The sequence below is a fragment of the Rhinoraja longicauda genome, chromosome 5 (genome assembly GCF_053455715.1).
Source record: "Rhinoraja longicauda isolate Sanriku21f chromosome 5, sRhiLon1.1, whole genome shotgun sequence".
NCBI classification, from domain to species: Eukaryota; Metazoa; Chordata; class Chondrichthyes; order Rajiformes; family Arhynchobatidae; genus Rhinoraja; species Rhinoraja longicauda.
In genome coordinates this window covers 6,121,454-6,140,921 of record NC_135957.1, presented here as the reverse complement: position 1 = coordinate 6,140,921, position 19,468 = coordinate 6,121,454, and the positions used below count along the sequence as shown (strand labels likewise).

Genomic DNA, 19,468 nt, shown 5'->3' with positions numbered 1-19,468 from the left:
GTATTTTTACACATTTTGGTTTCACCATGTAGAAATTACAGCTGTGTTTTATACATAGTCCCCCCATTTCAGGGCACCATAATGTTTGGGACACATGGCTTCACAGGCATTTGTAATTGCTCAGGTGTTTAAATGCCTCCTTAATGCAGGTATAAAAGAGCTCCCAGTACCTAGTCTTTCCTTCAGTCTTTCCATCACCTTTGGAAACTTTTATTGCTGTTTATCAACATGAGGACCAAAGTTGTGCCAATGAAAGTCAAAGAAGCCATTATGATTGAGATTGAGAAACAAGAATAAAACTGTTAGAGACATCAGCCAAACCTTAGGCTTACCAAAATCAACTGTTTGGAACATCATTAAGAAGAAAGAGAGCACTGGTGAGCTTACTAATAGCAAAGGGACTGGCAGGCCAAGGAAGACCTCCACAGCTGATGACAGAAGAATTCTCTCTATAAGAAAGAAAGAAAAATCCCCAAACACCTCTCCGACAGATCAGAAACACTCTTCAGGAGTCAGGTGTGGATTTGTCAATGACCACTGTCCGCAGAAGACTTCATGAACAGAAATACAGAGTCTATACTACAAGATGCAAACTACTGGTTAGCCACAAAAATAGGATGGCCGGGTTACAGTTTGCCAAGAAGCACTTAAAAGAGCAACCACAGTTCTGGAAAAAGGTCTTGTAGACAGATGAGATGAAGATTAACTTACATCAGAGTGATGGCAAGAGCAAAGTATGGAGGAGAGAAGGAACTGCCCAAGATCCAATGTATACCACCTCATCTGTGAAACACGGTGGTGGGGGTGTTATGGCCTGGCATGTATGGCTGCTGAAGGTATTGGCTCACTTATCTTCATTGATGATACAACTGTTGATGGTAGTAGCATAATGAATTCTGAAGTGTATAGACACATCCTATCTGCTCAAGTTCAAACAAATGCCTCAAAATTCATTGGCCGGCGGTTTATTCTACAGCAAGACAATGATTCCAAACATACTGCTGAGGCAACAAAGGAGTTTTTCAAAGGTAAAAAATGGTCAATTCTTGAGTGGCCAAGTCAATCACCCGATCTGAACCCAATTGAGCATGCCTTTTATATGCTGAAGAGAAAATTGAAGGGGACTAGCCGCCAAAACAAGCTTAAGCTAAAGATGGCTGCAATACAGGCCTGGCAGAGCATCACCAGAGAAGACACCCAGCAACTGGTGATGTCCATGAATCGCAGACTTCAAGCAGTCATTGCATGCAAAGGATATGCAACAAAATACTAAACATGACTACTTTCATTTCCATTACATTGCAGTGTCCCAAACATATGGTGCCCTGAAATGGGGGGACTATGTATAAACACTGCTGTAATTTCTACATGGTGAAACTAAATTGTATAAAAATGGCCTTTATTAAAATCTGACAATGTGCACTTTCACCACATGCGATTTTTTTCTATTACAAATCTCAAATTGTGGAGTACAGAGGCAAATAAATAAATAATGGGTCCTTGTCCCAAACATTATGGAGGGCACTGTCTTCTTTCCACTACTTATTTTGTTTCAATTTTGACAAGATGTTGCTGATGCCGCACTTGGAGTATTGCGTTCAGCTTCTCCCACCCTGCTGCAGGAAGGATGCTGTTCAGCTGGAAAGAATGCAGAGAAGATTTATGAGGATGTTGCCAGGACTTGTGGGCCTGAGCTAGGGAGAGAGGTTGGGCAGGCTGGGACTTCATTCCTTGGAGAGCAGGGGGCCGAGGGGTGATCTTATAGAGGTGTATAAAATCATGAGGGGGATAGACAGGGTGAAACAAGGCGGCACGGTGGAGCAGCGGTAGAGTTGCTGCCTTACAGCGAATGCAGCACCGGAGACTCAGGTTCGATCCTGACTACGGGCGCTGTCTGTACGGTGTTTGTACGTTCTCCCCGTGACCTGCGTGGGTTTTCTCCGAGATCTTCGGTTTCCTCCCACACTCCAAAGACGTACAGGTATGTAGGTTAATTGGCTGGGTTAATTTTAAAAAAAATGTTTAAAAAAAAAAATTGTCCCTAGTGTGTGTAGGATAGTGTTAATGTGCGGGAATCGCTGGACGGCGCGGACCCGGTGGGCCGAAGGGCCTGTTTCCGCGCTGTATCTCTAAATTAAAAAATAATAAATAAATGTTTTAAAATTTTCACCCGAAGGTTGGGGAATCAAGAACCAAAAGGCATAGGTTTAAGGAGGTAGGGGAAAGATTTGCGTGGAATCTGAGGGGCAACATTTTCACACAGAGAGTGGTGGGTATATGGATGAGCTGCCAGAGGAACTTGTTAAGGTAGTACTATAACAGCATTCAAAAGACATTTGGACAGGTACATGTATGAAAAAGGTCTAGATGGATATGGACCAAATGCAGGCAATGGGACACTTAATGGGGCATCTTGGTCAGCATGGATGAGTAGGGCCAAAGGGCCTGTTTCCATGCTGTGTGACTCTAGGACAGGATTATTAGCCCTGGGTCTAGATCCCAACTTGGAGGACTGAGGACACAAGGTCCTCCTTTGAGGACACTGAAGTAGTTCAGCAGGTCAGGCAGCATCTCTGGAGAACATAGATAGGTGACTTTTTGGGTCGCAACCCATCGTCAGACTGGAAGGCTGGGGTATGTAGGAAGGAACTTTATTGACTGTAATTAACTGTATTGCTTTGTATGGTAATGTACTATGTTTTTAACTATTGTACATATTGTATTGTATTTCTTTTCTAGGATGCCTAATAACATCAGGCTAAGGGACTGTTGATGAAAACTGGCCTCTCGGCTCACTCGAGTACATTTACGTTTGTTTCAATGTCAATTAATGTACATTGTCCCTTTTTCAAATAAATTATTTTAAAAAAAGGAACTGCAGATGCTGGTTTAAACTGAAGATAGACACAAAAAGCTGCAGCAACTCAGCGGGTCAGGCAGCATCTCTGGAGAAAAGGAAAAGGTGACATTTCGGGTCGGGACCCTTCTTCAGACTGAGAGACAGGGGAAAAGGAAACCCTGTGACTCTCAGTCTGAAGAAGGGTCTCAACCCACAACGTCACCTATTCCTCTTCTCCGGAGATGCTGCCTGAGTTACTCCAGCTTTTTGTGTCTATCTGGTTTAATGGTCAGTGTTGCTGCGTCCAACCCCATTTCACCCGGTTTCCTGGTTAAACAATGAGAATTGCTATCTCTAGTCTCCTTTCCCAATCCGCAATCACGCAGTTACCTGGTTCAATGGTGATATTGTGTTATCTCCAGCCCTCACCACCTTCACATTGCTGCCTCCAGCCCCCACCTCACAGGTTAACTGGTTAAAGGATCACTGCTGCCATCTCCAGGCTGGTTACCAAATTTAATCATCACTATCACTGTTTCCAGCTGTCACTTCTCGAGTACAATGATCAATGCTGCTAAGTTAGGTCTCCCTCACCCTTTCCCGAGGTAGAGTGGACGTGGAAAGGATGCTTCCAGTAAGTGGAGAGCCTAGAACCAGAGGGCACAGCCTCAGAATAGAAGGATGTACCTTCAAAATGGAAAGGACGATGAATTTCCTCATTGCCGGAGGGTGGTGAATCTGTGGAATTCATTGTGAAGGAAGGAACTGCAGATGCTGGTATGCACTGAAGATGGACACAAAATGCTGGAGTAACTCATCGGGTTAGGCAGTATCTCTGGAGAAAAGGAATAGGTGACGTTTCGGGTCGAGTCCCTTCTTCAGACCCGAAACGTCACCTATTCCTTTTCTGCCCCGCTGAATCACTCCAACATTTTGTTCTATCTTTGGTGGAATTCATTGATACAGATGGCTGTGGAGGCCATTATTCACAAAATGCTGGAGTACCTCAGCAGGTCAGGCAGTATCTCGGGGGAGAAGGAATGGGTGACGTTTCGGGTCGAGACCCAAGTCAGAGAAGACTTGATGGGCCAAATGGCCTAATTCTGCTCGCTCCTATGTCATATGGTCTTGTTCAATGGTCCATATTGTTGTCTGCAGCCTTCCATCCCCTACCCCAAACCCGAGTTGTCTGCTTTGAAGCACAGTGCTGCCCTATCCCCCTCCTCACCTTCACTACCACCCCACCATCCCACCCTCCCTCCCTTACCACCCCATCCCCCATTACATCCACCACCCCACCAGCCACATCACCCCCCTCTCCCTCACCACCCTGACGCCAATCCCTCAATACCCACGCCCTTCACCTGCCCTCACTACTCCCCCTCCCACAGTGCAACCCCTTCTCTCTTGACCACCCACTCCCCAACCTCTTACTCACGACAAATCCCTCACCGAAACCCACTCCTCCCCCAAATCTCATCACCACTCCCCTCTCCTCGACCTTCTCCCGCTTCCTCACCACCACCCACCACATCCTCTTCCATTGCCCCACTGCTCCCCTAACCCCCTCCCCCCACCACACCCCTTCCTGTTCCTCAGCCCGTCCAGAACCATACCCTGTAACCGCTTCTCCCTCTCCCATTCTCCCCCACCTTTACGTCTCAACTCCCCTTTCATCCCCCCCACCCTTACCTCCCCAACCCTCTTCTTCCCTCTCTCTCTCTTCCCCCAACATCCCTCCTCTCCCAACCCAACTCTCTCTCCTCCGTCTCCTTTCCCCCCACCTCCCTTCTCTCCCTCCGTCCTCTTCCAACCTCACAACCCCCCTCTTCTTCATCCTGTCACCTCTCACCCCTTCCCTCCTCCAACCTGCACAGGCTCTCCCCGCACCACAGCTCTCCAGCCCCACACTCTGCACACCCACCCACCCACCCACCCACCCACCCCTTGCCATCTCATCCTCCCACCCCCTCAGCCTCTCCTTCATTTTCGCCACCACCGCCTCCTCCCCTTCTCCGTCACCTGTACCTTGGGTTGCCAACTATCTCACTCCCATATACGGGACAAGGTGACGTCACCGCCCAGCACCCCACGTGACCTCACCCAGCCAGCGGCCACGTGCCCCCGCTCCACTAATGGCGACCGCCCAGGCCGGGAGGCGGGTTGCCGAGCAACCTCCGTTAGGCGAGTTTCATCCAGCCTGAAGCCCTGCACCCACATTTTCCCCCCTCCCCTCCTCCTCCTTCTCCTCTCATCTTCCCACCTCCCTCTCTCATCACCACTTCTCCCTCCCTCCCCGCTCACCACCTCTCTCTCCCTCCCTTCCCTCTTCCTCACCTGAACAGGTTATTCCTGCCCGTTAGTTTGTTCAGCTATACACCCTACACCCCCTCCTCCTCCCTCTCCCTCTCCCCACCCCTCCTCTCCTTCTCCATCACTCCATCCATCCCCTCTCCCCACCCCCTCCTACCTCTCTCCCTCACCTGTATAGGCTCTTCCTTGCCCTCAGCTCATCCAGCCCGAAGCCCTGCACCCACTCCTTCCCCCCCCCCCCCTCCTTCCCTTTCTCCGCTCTCCCTCTCTCTCTCTCCTGCTCCCCCTCTCACCCCCCTCTCCCCCCCCTCTCCCCCTCCCTCTCCCCCTCCCTCTCTCCCCTCCCTCTCTCCCCTCATCTGTACAGACCCTCTCCCTCAGCTTATCCAGCCTGAAGCTCTACACCCCCTTTCCCCTCCTCCATCCCCTCTCTTTTTCTCTCTCCTCCCTCTCTCCCTTTCCCACCCCCCCTGTCCCCTCCCCCCTCTCTCTCTCCCTCTTCCTCGCCCCCTCTCTTTCCCTCTCTCTCTCTCTTTCCCTCCCCCCTCCCTCTCCCCCCTCCCCCTCACCTGTACAGACCCTCTCCCTCAGCTCATCCAGCCCCGCACCCCCTCCTTCCCTCTCCTTTCATTCCCATCCTTCTCTTTTTCCTCCCCTCTCCCCCTCCTCTCTCCCTCACTTGCAGACTCTACCCTTCCCCGCCCCTCATCTCACCTACAGACTCTACCCCTCCTCCCCTTCTCTCCCCCTCACCTGTACAGACTCCCCCTCCTCTCCCTCACCTGTACAGACTCTACCCCTCCTCCCCCTCACCTGTACAGACTCTACCCCTCCTCCCCCTCTCTCTCCCCCTCACCTGCAGACTCTATCCATCTCCCCCTCCTCTCTCCCTCGCCTGTGCAGACTCTACCCTCCTAACTCTCTCTCTCCTCCTCACCTGTACAGACTCTACCCCTCTCCCCTCACCTGTACAGACTCTCCCTCACTACCCTCACCTGTGCAGCCTCCCCTCACCTGTACAGACTCTGCCTCACTCCCCTCATCTGTGCAGACTCCACACCTCTCCCCTCACCTGTACCGGCTCTACCCCTCTCCCCTCACCTGTGCAGACTCTACCCCTCTCCCCTCACCTGTACAGACTCTACCCCTCTCCCCTCACCTGTACAGACTCTACCCCTCTCCCCTCACCTGTAGACTCTACTCCTCTCCCCTCACCTGTACAGACTCTACCCCTCTCCCCTCACCTGTACAGACTCTACCCCTCTCCCCTCCCCTGTACAGACTCTACCCCTCTCCCCTCCCCTGTACAGACTCTACCCCTCTCCCCTCCCCTGTACAGACTCTACCCCTCTCCCCTCCCCTGTACAGACTCTACCCCTCTCCCCTCACCTGGACAGACTCTACCCCTCTCCCCTCACCTGTAGACTCTACTCCTCTCCCCTCACCTGTAGACTCTACCCCTCTCCCCTCACCTGTACAGACTCTACCCCTCTCCCCTCCCCTGTACAGACTCTACCCCTCTCCCCTCCCCTGTACAGACTCTACCCCTCTCCCCTCCCCTGTACAGACTCTACCCCTCTCCCTCCCCTGTACAGACTCTCCCTCACTCCCCTCACCTGTGCAGACTCTACCCTTCTCTCTCCCCTCACCTGTACAGACTCTACCCCACTCCCCTCACCTGTGCAGCCTCCCCTCACCTGTGCAGACTCTCCCTCACTCCCCCCTCTCCCCTCACCTGTACAGACTCTTCCTCTCCATCAGCTCGTTGGGGCCCACGCCCTGCACGATGAAGTAGTCGGCGCTCAGGCCCAGCAGGCGGCCCCAGAAGTAGACATGGCTGAACTTGTAGTTGCGGCGGAGCAGCTCCAGCGACACCTGCAGTGCGGCCTTGTGCTCGGGGCTCAACACCAGCCCCTGGCTCGACACCAAGTCCATCTGCTGCTGCAGGTAGTCGGCCTGCATGGCGGCGGCGGCGGCGGCGGCGGCGCTCAGGCTCGGGCTGCCCGGGCGTTGTAGGCCCCGTTACCCCGGCAACAGCCGGCGCCGTGTCCATGGTTACCGTCGCCAAGGCCTCGCCCTCGGCCCCAGCGACGAGGTGAGCCCCAGCCCAGGCGAGCACTGGCACTGCACTTGGGCAACATTGTTATATAATCACTGTCAAATGCACTTCTCTTCCACATTTCCATCATTATAACCAAATTATTCTGTTTATATTCAATACATGTCCCAGCATTTAGATTTAGGTGAGCCCCAGGTAAGCACTGGAGTTGGTTAACATTGTTATATATAAACATTGTCAAATGCACTTCTCTTCCACATTTCCATCATTCTAACCAAATTATTCTGTTTATATTCAATACATGAGGGTTAGGTTAAGGTGGGCCCCAGCATTTAGGTTAAGGTGGGCCCCAGATAAGCATTTGGTTAACATTTTGTATATAAACTCTGTCAAACAACCAAATGCACTTCTCTTCCACGTTTCCATCATTCTATCCAAATTATTCTGTTTATATTCAATACATGTCCAGCATTTAGGTTTAGGTAACCCCCAGGTAAGCACTGGAGTTGGTTAACATTGTTATAATATACACTTAGTCAAACAGTCAAATGCACTTCTCTTCCACATTTCCATTATTCTAGCTAAATAAATCTGATTATATTCAATACATGTCCAGCATTTAGGTTTAGGTGAGCCCCAGGTAAGCACTGGAGTTGGTTAACATTGTTGTAATATACACTCTGTCTATTCCATATTTCCATCATTATTCCGATTATATTCAATACATGTCCAGCATTTAGGTTAAGGTGGGCCCCAGATAAGCACTGGAGTTGGTTAACATTTTGTATATAAACTCTGTCAAACAGTCAAATGCACTTCTCTTCCACATTTCCATCATTCTAGCCAAGTTATTCTGATTATATTCAATACATGTCCAGCATTTAGGTTCAGGCAAGCCACAGGTAACCACTGGAGTTAGTCAACATTGTTGTATATAATCACTGTCAAATGCACTTCTATTCCACATTTCCATCATTCTAGCCAAATAATCTGATTATATTCAATTCATGTCCAACATTTAGGTTTAGGTGAGCCCCAGGTAAGCACCGGAGTTGATTAACATTGTTATATATAAACATTGTCAAATTCACTTCTCTTCCACATTTCCATCATTCTAACCAAATTATTCTGTTTATATTCAATACATGTCCAGCATTTAGTTTTAGGTGAGCCCCAGGTAAGCACTGGAGTTGGTTAACATTGTTGTAATATACACTCTGTCAAACAGTCAAATACACTTCTATTCCATATTTCCATCATTATTCCGATTATATTCAATACATGTCCAGCATTTAGGTTAAGGTGGCCCCAGATAAGCACTGGAGCTGGTTAATATTTTGTATATAAACTCTGTCAAACAGTCAAATGCACTTCTCTTCCACATTTCCATCATTCTATCCAAATTATTCTGTTTATATTCAATACATGTCCAGCATTTAGGTTTAGGTGAGCCCCAGGTAAGCACTGGAGTTGGTTAACATTCTCATATATAAATTCTGTCAAACAGTCAATTGCACTTCTATTTCATATTTCCATCATTATTCTGATAATATTCAATACATGTCCAGCATTTAGGTTTTGGTGAGCCCCAGGTAAGCACTGGAGTTGGTTAACATTCTCATATATAAATTCTGTCAAACAGTCAATTGCACTTCTATTTCATATTTCCATCATTATTCTGATAATATTCAATACATGTCCAGTATTTAGGTTTTGGTGAGCCCCAGGTAAGCACTGGAGTTGGTTAACATTTTGTAATATAAACTCTGTCAAACAGTCAAATGCACTTCTATTCCACATTTCCATCATTCGAGCCAAATTATTCTGATTATATTCAATACATGTCCAGCATTTAGGTTAAGGTGAGCCCCAGGTAAGCACTGGAGTTGGTTAACATTGTTATATATAAACATTGTCAAATTCACTTCTCTTCCACATTTCCATCATTCTAACCAAATTATTCTGTTTATATACAATACACGTCCAGCATTTAGTTTTAGGTAACCCCCAAGTAAGCACTGGAGTTGGTCATCATTGTTATATAAACTCTGTCAAACAGTCAAATGCACTTCTATTCCATATTTCCATCATTATTCTGATAATATTCATTACATGTGCATCATTTAGGTTTAAATGAGCCGCAGGTAAGCACTAGAGTTGCTTAACATTGTTATATATAAACTCTGTCAAACAGTCAAATGCACTTCTCTTCCACATTTCCATTATTCGAACCAAATTATTCTGTTTATATTCAATACATGTTTATATTTAATACACAGAATGCTGGAGTAACTCAGCAGGTCAGGCAGCATCTCGAGAGAGAGAAGGAATGGGTGACGTTTCGGGTCGAGACCCTTCTTCATTATTTAATACATTTAGGTTAAGGCAAGCCACAGGTAACCACTGGAGTTAGTCAACATTGTTGTATATAATCACTGTCAAATGCACTTCTATTCCACATTTCCATCATTCTATCCAAATTATTCTGTTTATATTCAATACATGTCCAGCATTTAGGTTTAGGTGAGACCCAGGTAAGCACTGGAGTTGGTTAACATTGTTATATATAAACTCTGTCAAATAGACAAATGCTGGAATAATTCAGCGGGTCAGGCAACATCTCAGAAGAAAATGAATTGGTGACACAGGGAGAACGTGCAAACTCCACACGGACAGTTGCAATGTAGAAAATGCAACAGTCGGTTTTTCAGATGATTTTACTCACATAAGGCTCTTGAACACTATACAACTCTAACATTGAATGTTGACTTCTCTAACTTCAAATAGCCCTTGTTTTCCTCTCTCTCCATCCCCTTCCCTCTCCCCCTTCCCAGTTTTCCCACCAGTCTTACTGTCTCTGACTACATTCTATCTCTGACCCGCCCACTCCCCTGACATCAGTCTGAAGAAGGGTCTCGACCCTAAACGTCACCCATTCCTTCTCCCCAGAGATGCTGTGTCTCCATACAACTCTAACCTCAGCTATGAACTTTTATGGACTGCCTTTGGTTGCACTAAGTACAGTTTATTTTGCACTAGAATTATGGTCATTCTTTTTGTTGTTGTTTATTATATATTATGTACGTGTATTGCATTCACAGGACTGTTACTGAACACAATGTTCCCAAGCATGGTCAACTATACAATGTGCAATCTGTGAATGTAGGGGAATGCTAGATAGAGCTCTAGGGTCTAGCAGAATCAAGGGATATGGGGAGAAGGCAGGCATGGGTTACTGATTGTGGATGATCAGCCATGATCACAATGAATGGCAGTGCTGGCTCGAAGGGCTTAATGGCCTCCTCCTGCACCTATTTTCTACGTATCTAATTGTAGGGGAATCAAAAACCAGAGAACAGAGGTTTAAGGTGAGGGAGAAAGGTGAGGGGGAAAGATTTAATAGGAACCTGAGGGGCAACTTTTTTGCTCAGATGGTGGTGGGTATATGGAACGAGCTGCCGGAGGAAGTAGTTGAGGCAGGTACAAGAGAAACAATTAAAAGAAACTTGGACAGGTACATGGACAGGAAAGATTTAGAGGGTTATGGACCAAATAGGACTAGCTTAGATGGGGCATCTTGGCAGGCATGGGCAAATCAGTCTAAAGGACTCTATGAATATAACGTCCCAACTTTGATACTGAATTCCCTGGCTGATTAAAGCCAATGCACCGAAAGTTTTCTTCACTGCCCTACATACCTGCAATACCACTTTCAGGAATCTATGTTCTTGTGCTCCTACATCCTTTTGCTCTTAAGATTTAGTCCCGAACCATCATTTATAATTTGATGCAATAAAATTGCAGGGCGGCAGGGTGGCGCAGCGGTAGAGTTGCTGCCTTACAGCGAATGCAGCGCCGGAGACTCAGGTTCGATCCTGACTACGGGCGCCGTCTGTACGGAGTTTGTACGTTCTCCCCGTGACCGTGTGGGTTTTCTCCGAGATCTCCGGTTTCCTCCCACACTCCAAAGACGTACAGGTTTGTAGGTTAATTGACTTGGTATGAATGTAAATTGTCCCTAGCGTGTGTAGGATAGTGTTTATGTGCGGGGATGGTTGGTCGGTCCAGACTTGGTGGGCCGAAGGGCCTGTTTCTGCACTGTATCTCTAAACTAACCTAAACTAAAATGATTCTATAATTATTTTAAATGTCTATTGCAATCTATTGCAAACCAAGTAAGAATTCCACTGTCTGTACTTGTGGCAATTAATTTCACTGGACCTTACATCTATCTGTGCAATGGGACTTGCTCTGCAACCTCAGAAAAAACTGTGGGAAATGTTACAAGAAAGTTTGGACTGTTGCCCCCAAAAACAATCACACTCATTTCTCTTCGCCTCGTTTCCAACTCTGGTCTCACCACTTCCCTACTCAGACTGTGGTTTATGCCCTGAACCATATTTCACCTCAGACTGCTCTAATCTTGTGGTAAACATGTCTGACTTTATGGAACCAGCATGTGTGGAGAAAAGCTGCACGTCCCCTATATCTCCGGTTTCCCAGTGCAACATGTTTCTTTCACAGTGTATCGGATGTCTCAATACTCACATATCTCACCCTTTGATCCATTCAGGGACAATCAAAACACCCAATCAACACCTACCATCTTGATGCCCATGGCATGCCCGTATAATGCCCCTTCCATCCGAAGGCCTCACTTGCTTTCTTGTACAAATTAATAACATCTGTTCTACAGTTACCACTTCAAAGCAGTGACAGCTATCTCCTCCACCTCCCTTCGCTACATCCCCCCCCCCCCCCCAAACCCTTATCTATTTCTTGATCTAGAAAGGCTGTGAATATACTTGCATCTACTGCCTTGTCAACAAGCTTACTACCAGTACCTTCCTATGGTATTTTGATTGCTATCAGCTCTTGGGCGCACTTAATTTGTGTTCAAAACATCTCCAAAAGAAATGCAAGTCTTTCAACCTGCACAAAGTCGCACCAAAACATTAAAACAGTCTCAACTGTTTAATCTGTGCATCAAAGAAGTTTATATCTATGCTGAAGCGACAGCCTTTAAAATGGTGATTATTGGGGGGAGTGTGGTTTGAGTTCTGATATAGCCCCTCCTGCTGTCTTGCATTGTCAATCGCCTGGACCTCAGTAGCTCCATGCACAGGCAATGGATTATCACTGTTTAATTAAGGAGATGACACAGAGTTCATAGAGTCATATACCAATGTACTATAGAAACAGTGCTTTTGGCCCGCCTTGTCTAGTTTAGTTTAGTTTAATTTAGAAATACAGCACAGAAACAGGCCCTTTTGGCCCACCGGGTCTGCGCTGACCAGTGATCCCCGCACATTAACACTATCCTATACCAACTCGGGACAATTTTTACATTTACCAAGCCAATTAACCTACATTACTGTGTAAGTTCTGCCCTGTTTTGACAGTCCTGCCCTGGTTTGACATTGGACGTACAAGTCTACTTCACCGAATTCTACTGTGACCTTTTCACATGTCCACTTTTCAACCACTAAGAAGCTCTTTTCTTCAATTCATTTACGTTAAAAGCACCTTTTGGGTTCCTCACAATTGTATAGTCTTTCTGGGAAGATTTCACAGTGTTCATCCTTGTACCACGTGTCCAACTGAGATTTCTCCAAGACAGACACAAAACGCTGGAGTAACTCAGCGGGACAGGCAGCATCTATGGAGAGAAGGAGTGGGCGACGTTTCTGGTCGAGACCCTTCTTCAGACCTCCACATCTCCATTCCAAAACGATTAGACAATAGACAATAGACAATAGGTGCAGGAGGAGGCCATTCGGCCCTTCGAGCCAGCACCACCATTCAATGTGATCATGGCTGATCATTCTCAATCAGTACCCCGTTCCTGCCTTCTCCCCATACCCCCTGACTCCGCTATCTTTAAGAGCTCTATCTAATTCTCTCTTGAATGCATTCAGAGAATTGGCCTCCACTGCCTTCTGAGGCAGAGAATTCAACAGATTCACAACTCTCTGACTGAAAAGGTTTTGCGCATCTCCATTCTAAATGGCCTACCCCTTATTCTTAAACTGGGGCCCCTGGTTCTGGACTCCTCCAACATTGCGAATATGTTTCCTGCCTCTAACTTGTCCAACCCCTTAATAATCTTATATGTTTCAATAAGATCCCCTCTCATCCTTCTAAATTCCAGTGTACACAAGCCTAGTCGCTCCAGTCTTTCAACATATGACAGTCCCGCCATTCCGGGAATTAACCTAGTAAACCTACGCTGCACGCCCTCAATAGCAAGAATATCCTTCCTCAAATTTGGAGACCAAAACTGCACACAGTACTCCAGGTGCGGTCTCACTAGGGCGCTGTACAAATGCAGAAGGACTTCTTTGCTCCTATACTCAACTCCTCTTGTTATGAAGGCCAACATTCCATTGGCTTTCTTCACTGCCTGCTGTACCTGCATGCTTCCTTTCAGTGACTATTCACAAAATGCTGGAGCAACTCAGCAGGTCAGGCAGCATCTCAGGAGTGAAGGAATGGGTGACGTTTCGGGTCGAGACCCTTCTTCAGACTGATGTCAGGGCGGCGGGACAAAGGAAGGATATAGGTGGAGACAGGAAGATAGAGGGAGATCTGGGAAGGGGAGGGGAAGAGAGGGACAGACCTCCTTTCAGTGACTGATGTACTAGGACACCCAGATCTCGTTGTACGTCCCCTTTTCCTAACTTGACACCGTTATTGATTAATAATAATTCTCCCTACTCCCTCGTTCTTTCCTGCCCCCCGCCACCTCATGCGGCACCACCATCCTGCCCCTCTCCACCCCATCCCTCTGTCCCCTTCCATCTGCACCCCTCCCTCCAGTTTTACATTTCACTCCTTATGAAATGTAAAGGACCTTTATCTTTCCTTTACATGAAGAACTCCATAGAAAAAGATCTACATAGAGAACTTATTTCCTTATCTGACTCTCCTTTCGTCTCCTTTTCTGCCTTATCACTTACTCCACCTATCTACCAATCACACGCCACCCCCCACCCCCCCACCCCCCCCCCCGCCACCTGTGTCCACCTATCACTTGCCGGGCTTTGTCCTACCCCCACCTCCTCTTTCCACCTTTGACTCCCCTCTATAGTCTGAAGTAGGGTCCTGACCCGGGATATTGCCTGTCCATTCCCTCCACATGTGCTGCCTGACCTGAGTTCAACCCTACAAGCCCCTCATTTTCTTTGGCATTAGCAAACCTGAGGAATGATCTCGGAGTGAGACCCAAAAGCTATATCGGTATAGTTATTGGTATTGGCAAATCATATCGTATATGAGTACAAATAAAACCACGTGGGGACTATTCTGAAGAAAGGTCCCGACCAAAAACATACTTTGTCCATCCCCTCCACAGATGCTACCTGAACCACAGTTGTCCTCCGCCATTTTGAGTTTTGATCATACGAGTGTCTTGAAGAGTTGGCCAAGAAGATCGATGAGGGCAGATGTTGTTTACACAGCCCTTGGTAAGGTACCACATGGCAGGCTGACCTGGAAGATTGGATCGCGTGGAATCCTGAGTGGCCAAGCCAATTGGATCCAAAAATGGGGTGCAGGTAGGAAACAGATGTAGTAGTAGAGGGTAGTTTTGCAGACTGGTGGCCTTCTTCTTCTTATCGAGTCCACATCACAAGATTAGAAATTATTCAGCCAGAGTTGCATCTTGCCTTTCTTGTGTGTTGTGGTTGAAAGATTGGTGGAAACAGGGCCGCAACGTGAAGGCTCTTTCCTTGACTGGAGGCCTGGAACCAGTTGTGCAGCACAGGTATTAGTGCTGGGTCCACTGTTGTTCTTGATTTATGTTAATGTTTTTGCTGTGAATAGAGGTGGCATGAGTTTGTGGATGACACTAAAATCTGTGGCATAGTGGACTGAAGAAGGTTATCTATGTTTACAATGAATCTGGATCAACTGGGAAAATGGGCTCAAGGCAATAGGGGAGAGATGCAAGAGAGACCTCACGTGTAACTTTATCACCCAGAAGGTAGTCCTTATCTGAAACTGGCTGCCAGAAGCTTTAGAAGTGGATACAATTATAATAATGATAATAATAATGTATTTTATTTATATAGCGCTTTTCATATACTCAAAGACGCTTTACAGAGATTTAGAGAACATAGGGAAATGAATAAATAGATAAATAAGTAAATAAATAAACGAACAGAGAAAGGAGACAGAAGGTGAGGTGACCTTCAGTGGTTGAAGGCAGTACTGAATGTACAGTACAGTACTGACTTTCATCTCTCTCTCGTGCTCTCTCTCTCTCTCTCCTTCTACCACACCCTCTCCCTTTCTCTCTCCCTCTCCCACTCTCCCTCTCCCACCCTTCCTCTCCCTCTCCCGCTCCCGCTCCCTCTCGCCCACCCTCTCCCGCTCCCTCTCGCCCACCCTCTCCCGCTCCCGCTCCCTCTCGCCCTCTCCCTCTCCCTCTCCCCCTCCCCCTCCCCCTCCCCCTCCCCCTCCCCCTCCCCCTCCCCCTCCCCCTAGGACTAGAGGTCATAGGCTCAGAATTATAGGACGTTCTTTTAAGAAGGAGACCAGGAGGAATTTCAGTCAGAGGGTGGTGAATCTGCGGAGTTCTTTGCCACAGAAGGCTGTGGAGGCAAAATCAGTGGATATATTTAAGGCAGAGATAGATAGATTCTCGATTAGTACGGGTGTCAGAGGTTATGGAGAGAAGGCAGGAGAATGGGATTAGGAGGGAGAGATAGATCAGCCATGATTGAATAGCGGAGTAGACTTGATGGGCAGAATGGCCTAATTCTGCTCCTGTCACTTATGATCTTATGATCTTCTTGTCACTTGACCTGTGGAAAGCGCTGCTACTGCATTGTGGAAGGAGTGGGAAAGACAGGGAGTTCTTCAATGAATTCCACGGAAGAACCCCTGGACTGTTTCTGCCGGGGTTGGCATTTGAGTGAGCTCCACAGTGAACAAGCTGGAATACTGCAAGATGACCAATTAGCAAAACATCCATTATTACCACAGCACCCGTGGAAAAGGAGGATGTCATGGAAATTGTTGTGAGTGATATTAGTTTAATAGATTTATGGGAGAGTTTACACTGCCTCGGCAAGGCCAGCAGCATAATCAAGGACCAGAAGGTAGACACAGGATACTGGAGTAACTCAGCAGGTCAGACAGCATCTCTGGAGAGAAGGAATGTGTGGCGTTTCGGGTCGAGACCCTTCATCTGTCTGAAGAAGTGTCTCGACCCGAAATGTCACCCATTCCTTCTCTTTAGGGATGCTGCCTGACCTGCTGAGTTACTCCAGCATCTTGTGCCTACCTTCGATTTAAACCAGCATCTGCAGTTTTCTTTCCTAATAATCAAGGACCAGTCGCACCCTGGCCAGCAAGAGGCACAGAAGTGCGAAAATGCACACCTCCAGATTCAGCAACAGTTTCTTGCCAGCTGTTATCAGGCAACTGAACCATCCTACCACAACCAGAGAGCAGTGCTGGACTACTATCTACCTCTTTGGTGACCCTCGGTCTATCCTTGATCGGACTTTGCTGGCTCAAACTTACACTAAACGTTATTCCCTTATCGTGTATCTGTATACTATAAATGGCTCGATTGTAATCATGTATTGTCATTCTGCTGACTGGTTAGCACGCAACAAAAGCTTTTCACTGTACTTCAGTCCACGTGACAATAAACTAAACTGAAACTGTTTAGTTTAGTTTAGTTTCATTTATCATTGCCACGTATACCGAGGTACAGTGAAAAGTTTTTGTTTGCAAGCTATACAGCCGAAGAAAATATGAAACATGACTACAATTAAGCCGTCCACAGTGCACAGGAGAAAGAATAAAGGGTACAACATTTAGTGCAAGATAAAATTCTAAAATGTCAACTATCCTTGTTGTCCAGAGATGCTGCCTGACCCGCTGAGTTACTCCAGCACTCTGTATAAGATTAGGATGTTTATGTATAATATTATCTGATTTAATTGGATTACATGCAAAACAATTATTTCACTGTACCTTGGAACACATGCCAATAAGAAACGTAAATCTAAAGCTAAACAGATAAAGAGAAAAGGAGCGAGAAAGGAAATGCAGACGAATACCGATGGAAGTAAATAAAATGAGTAGGAAAGAACTGCAGATGCTGGTTTCAATCGAAGATAGACACAAAATGCTGGAGTAACTCAGCGGGACGGGCAACATCTCTGGAGGGAAGGAATGGGTGATGTTTCGGGTCGAGACCCTTCGTCTCAGAGGGGAGGGGATCTTATTGAAACATATAAGATTATTAAGGGGTTGGACACGTTAGAGGCAGGAAACATGTTCCCAATGTTGGGGGAGTCCAGAACCAGGGGCCACAGTTTAAGAATAAGGGGTAGGTAATTTAGAATGGAGATGAGGAAAAACTTTTTCAGTCAGAGAGTTGTAAATCTGTGGAATTCCCTGCCTCAGAAGGCAGTGGAGGCCAATTCTCGGAATGCATTCAAGAGAGAGTTAGATAAAGCTCTTAAGGATAGTGGAGTCAGGGGGTATGGGGAGAAGGCAGGAACGGGGTACTGATTGAGAATGATCAGCCATGATCAAATTGAATGGCGGTGCTGGCTCCAAGAGCCGAATGGCCTACTCCTGCACCTGTTGTCTATTGTCTATTGTCTATTGTCTGAAGAATGGTCTCAACCCTAAACGTCACTCATTCCTTCTCTCCAGTAAAAGAAAAATGACATTCATATGGTATGTTTCACTGATGACATGGGACAGGTACTTAAGACAGAATGTGGCAAATGTTTTCCCCTCAGAGGGTCATCGAACTGTCTTGCTCAAAGGGCAGAGGAAGAGCCAAGAGTGTTTTACTGTCATGTGTCCCAGATAGAACAATGACATTCTTACTTGTAGGAGCACAACAGAACATGTACACATAGTAGACTGTACACAATATAATAAACAAGAGAACAAAAAAGTGCAGTGTGTGTCTATATACACATACTCATAAATACACATATATATAGATCATACACACACGCACACATACGTACACACAAAAACGCAATAATAGCAATAATAGTCTATGTAGTTCAGAGCTTATTTGAGGTTGTAGTGTTTAGTAACCGAATGGCCGTAGGGAAGAAGCTGTTCCTGAACCTGAACGTTACAGTTTTCAGGCTCCAGTACCTTCTTCCCGATGGCAGGGGTGAAACGAGTGTGTGGCCAGGGTGGTGTGGAAGTAGGATCTTTGAATATTATTTAGTTTAGTGATACGTTATGGAAATAGGCCCTTCGGCCCACCGAGCCCACAGTGTCTACTGGGACACGTCCTGTTCCTCTGACTCAGTTCTAAATCAGATGACTGCTCCTTCAGGGGCGATGCCCTTAACGTTAATCCTTCAGCATTAGCTCTAACTGTCAAAACATGCTCTTAGTCTGCACAGAAACGGTGACGGGAGAGGAAACAAAAGCGGGCTTTTATCTGTGTGCCGTTTTATTTTAATCCCCTCTTGTACACGGCAGACTGGAAAGGCACGATATTATTGCAGACGCACCACCCACAAGGTGTCGGCTCACAGAGTGGTTGCTGCTCTGCACTTCAAATGCGCAGCGTCAGATGTCGTGAGTTTGCAGAGGGTGCCATTCAAATGCAGGCACTTTGATTATCTTTTAGAGGGGGTTTTTTTAATGGTTTTTTTAGATTTAGAGATACAGCGCGGAAACAGGCCCCTCGGCCCACCGAGTCCGCGCCGCCCAGCGATCCCCGCACACTAACACTATCCTACACCTACCAGGGACAATTTTTACATATTACCAAGCCAATTAACCTACAAACCTGTACGTCTTTGGAGTGTGGGAGGAAACCGAAGATCTTGGAGGAAACCCACGCGGGTCACGGGGAGAACGTACAAACTCCATACAGACGGCGCCCGTAGTCGGGATCTGTGGCACTGCAAGCGCTGTAAGGCGGCAACTCTACCGCTGCTCCACCGTGCCACCCTTGCACAGCTCTTTGCTCTATGACTCAGTGGAATGAAGAGGAACCTGGAAAGACTTAACAAAACAATAGCTGTGCCTAATTGTCACCACAAAAGGATTGGTGTGTCAAGTGTGGAGGTTGGGCGACGGTGAGAATCTAATCTTTAAAAGGTATTTGCGGAGATAAATTGTGGAAGATAATTCCGACAATTCAGCAAATTGTCAACAAGTCCATGTACAAAGGAATCATTCTGAAGAACATAGAACATAGAACTGTACAGCACAGGAACAGGCCCTTCAGCCCAAAATATCTGTGTTGAACA

The 19,468-nt window shown here is 46.8% G+C and overlaps 1 protein-coding gene across 1 annotated transcript in view; it reads right to left on the bottom strand.

The window, feature by feature from the left end:
* The window catches only part of rsph9 (radial spoke head component 9), a 40,646-nt gene extending 33,466 nt beyond the window's left edge, over positions 1–7,180 (bottom strand). Inside the window, exon 1 of the mRNA XM_078398824.1 lies at positions 6,888–7,180. Coding sequence (XP_078254950.1) covers positions 6,888–7,114 — 227 coding nt within the window. The 5' untranslated portion in view covers positions 7,115–7,180. The remainder of the gene's footprint in view (positions 1–6,887) is intronic.
* Positions 7,181–19,468: the final 12,288 nt, after the last annotated feature.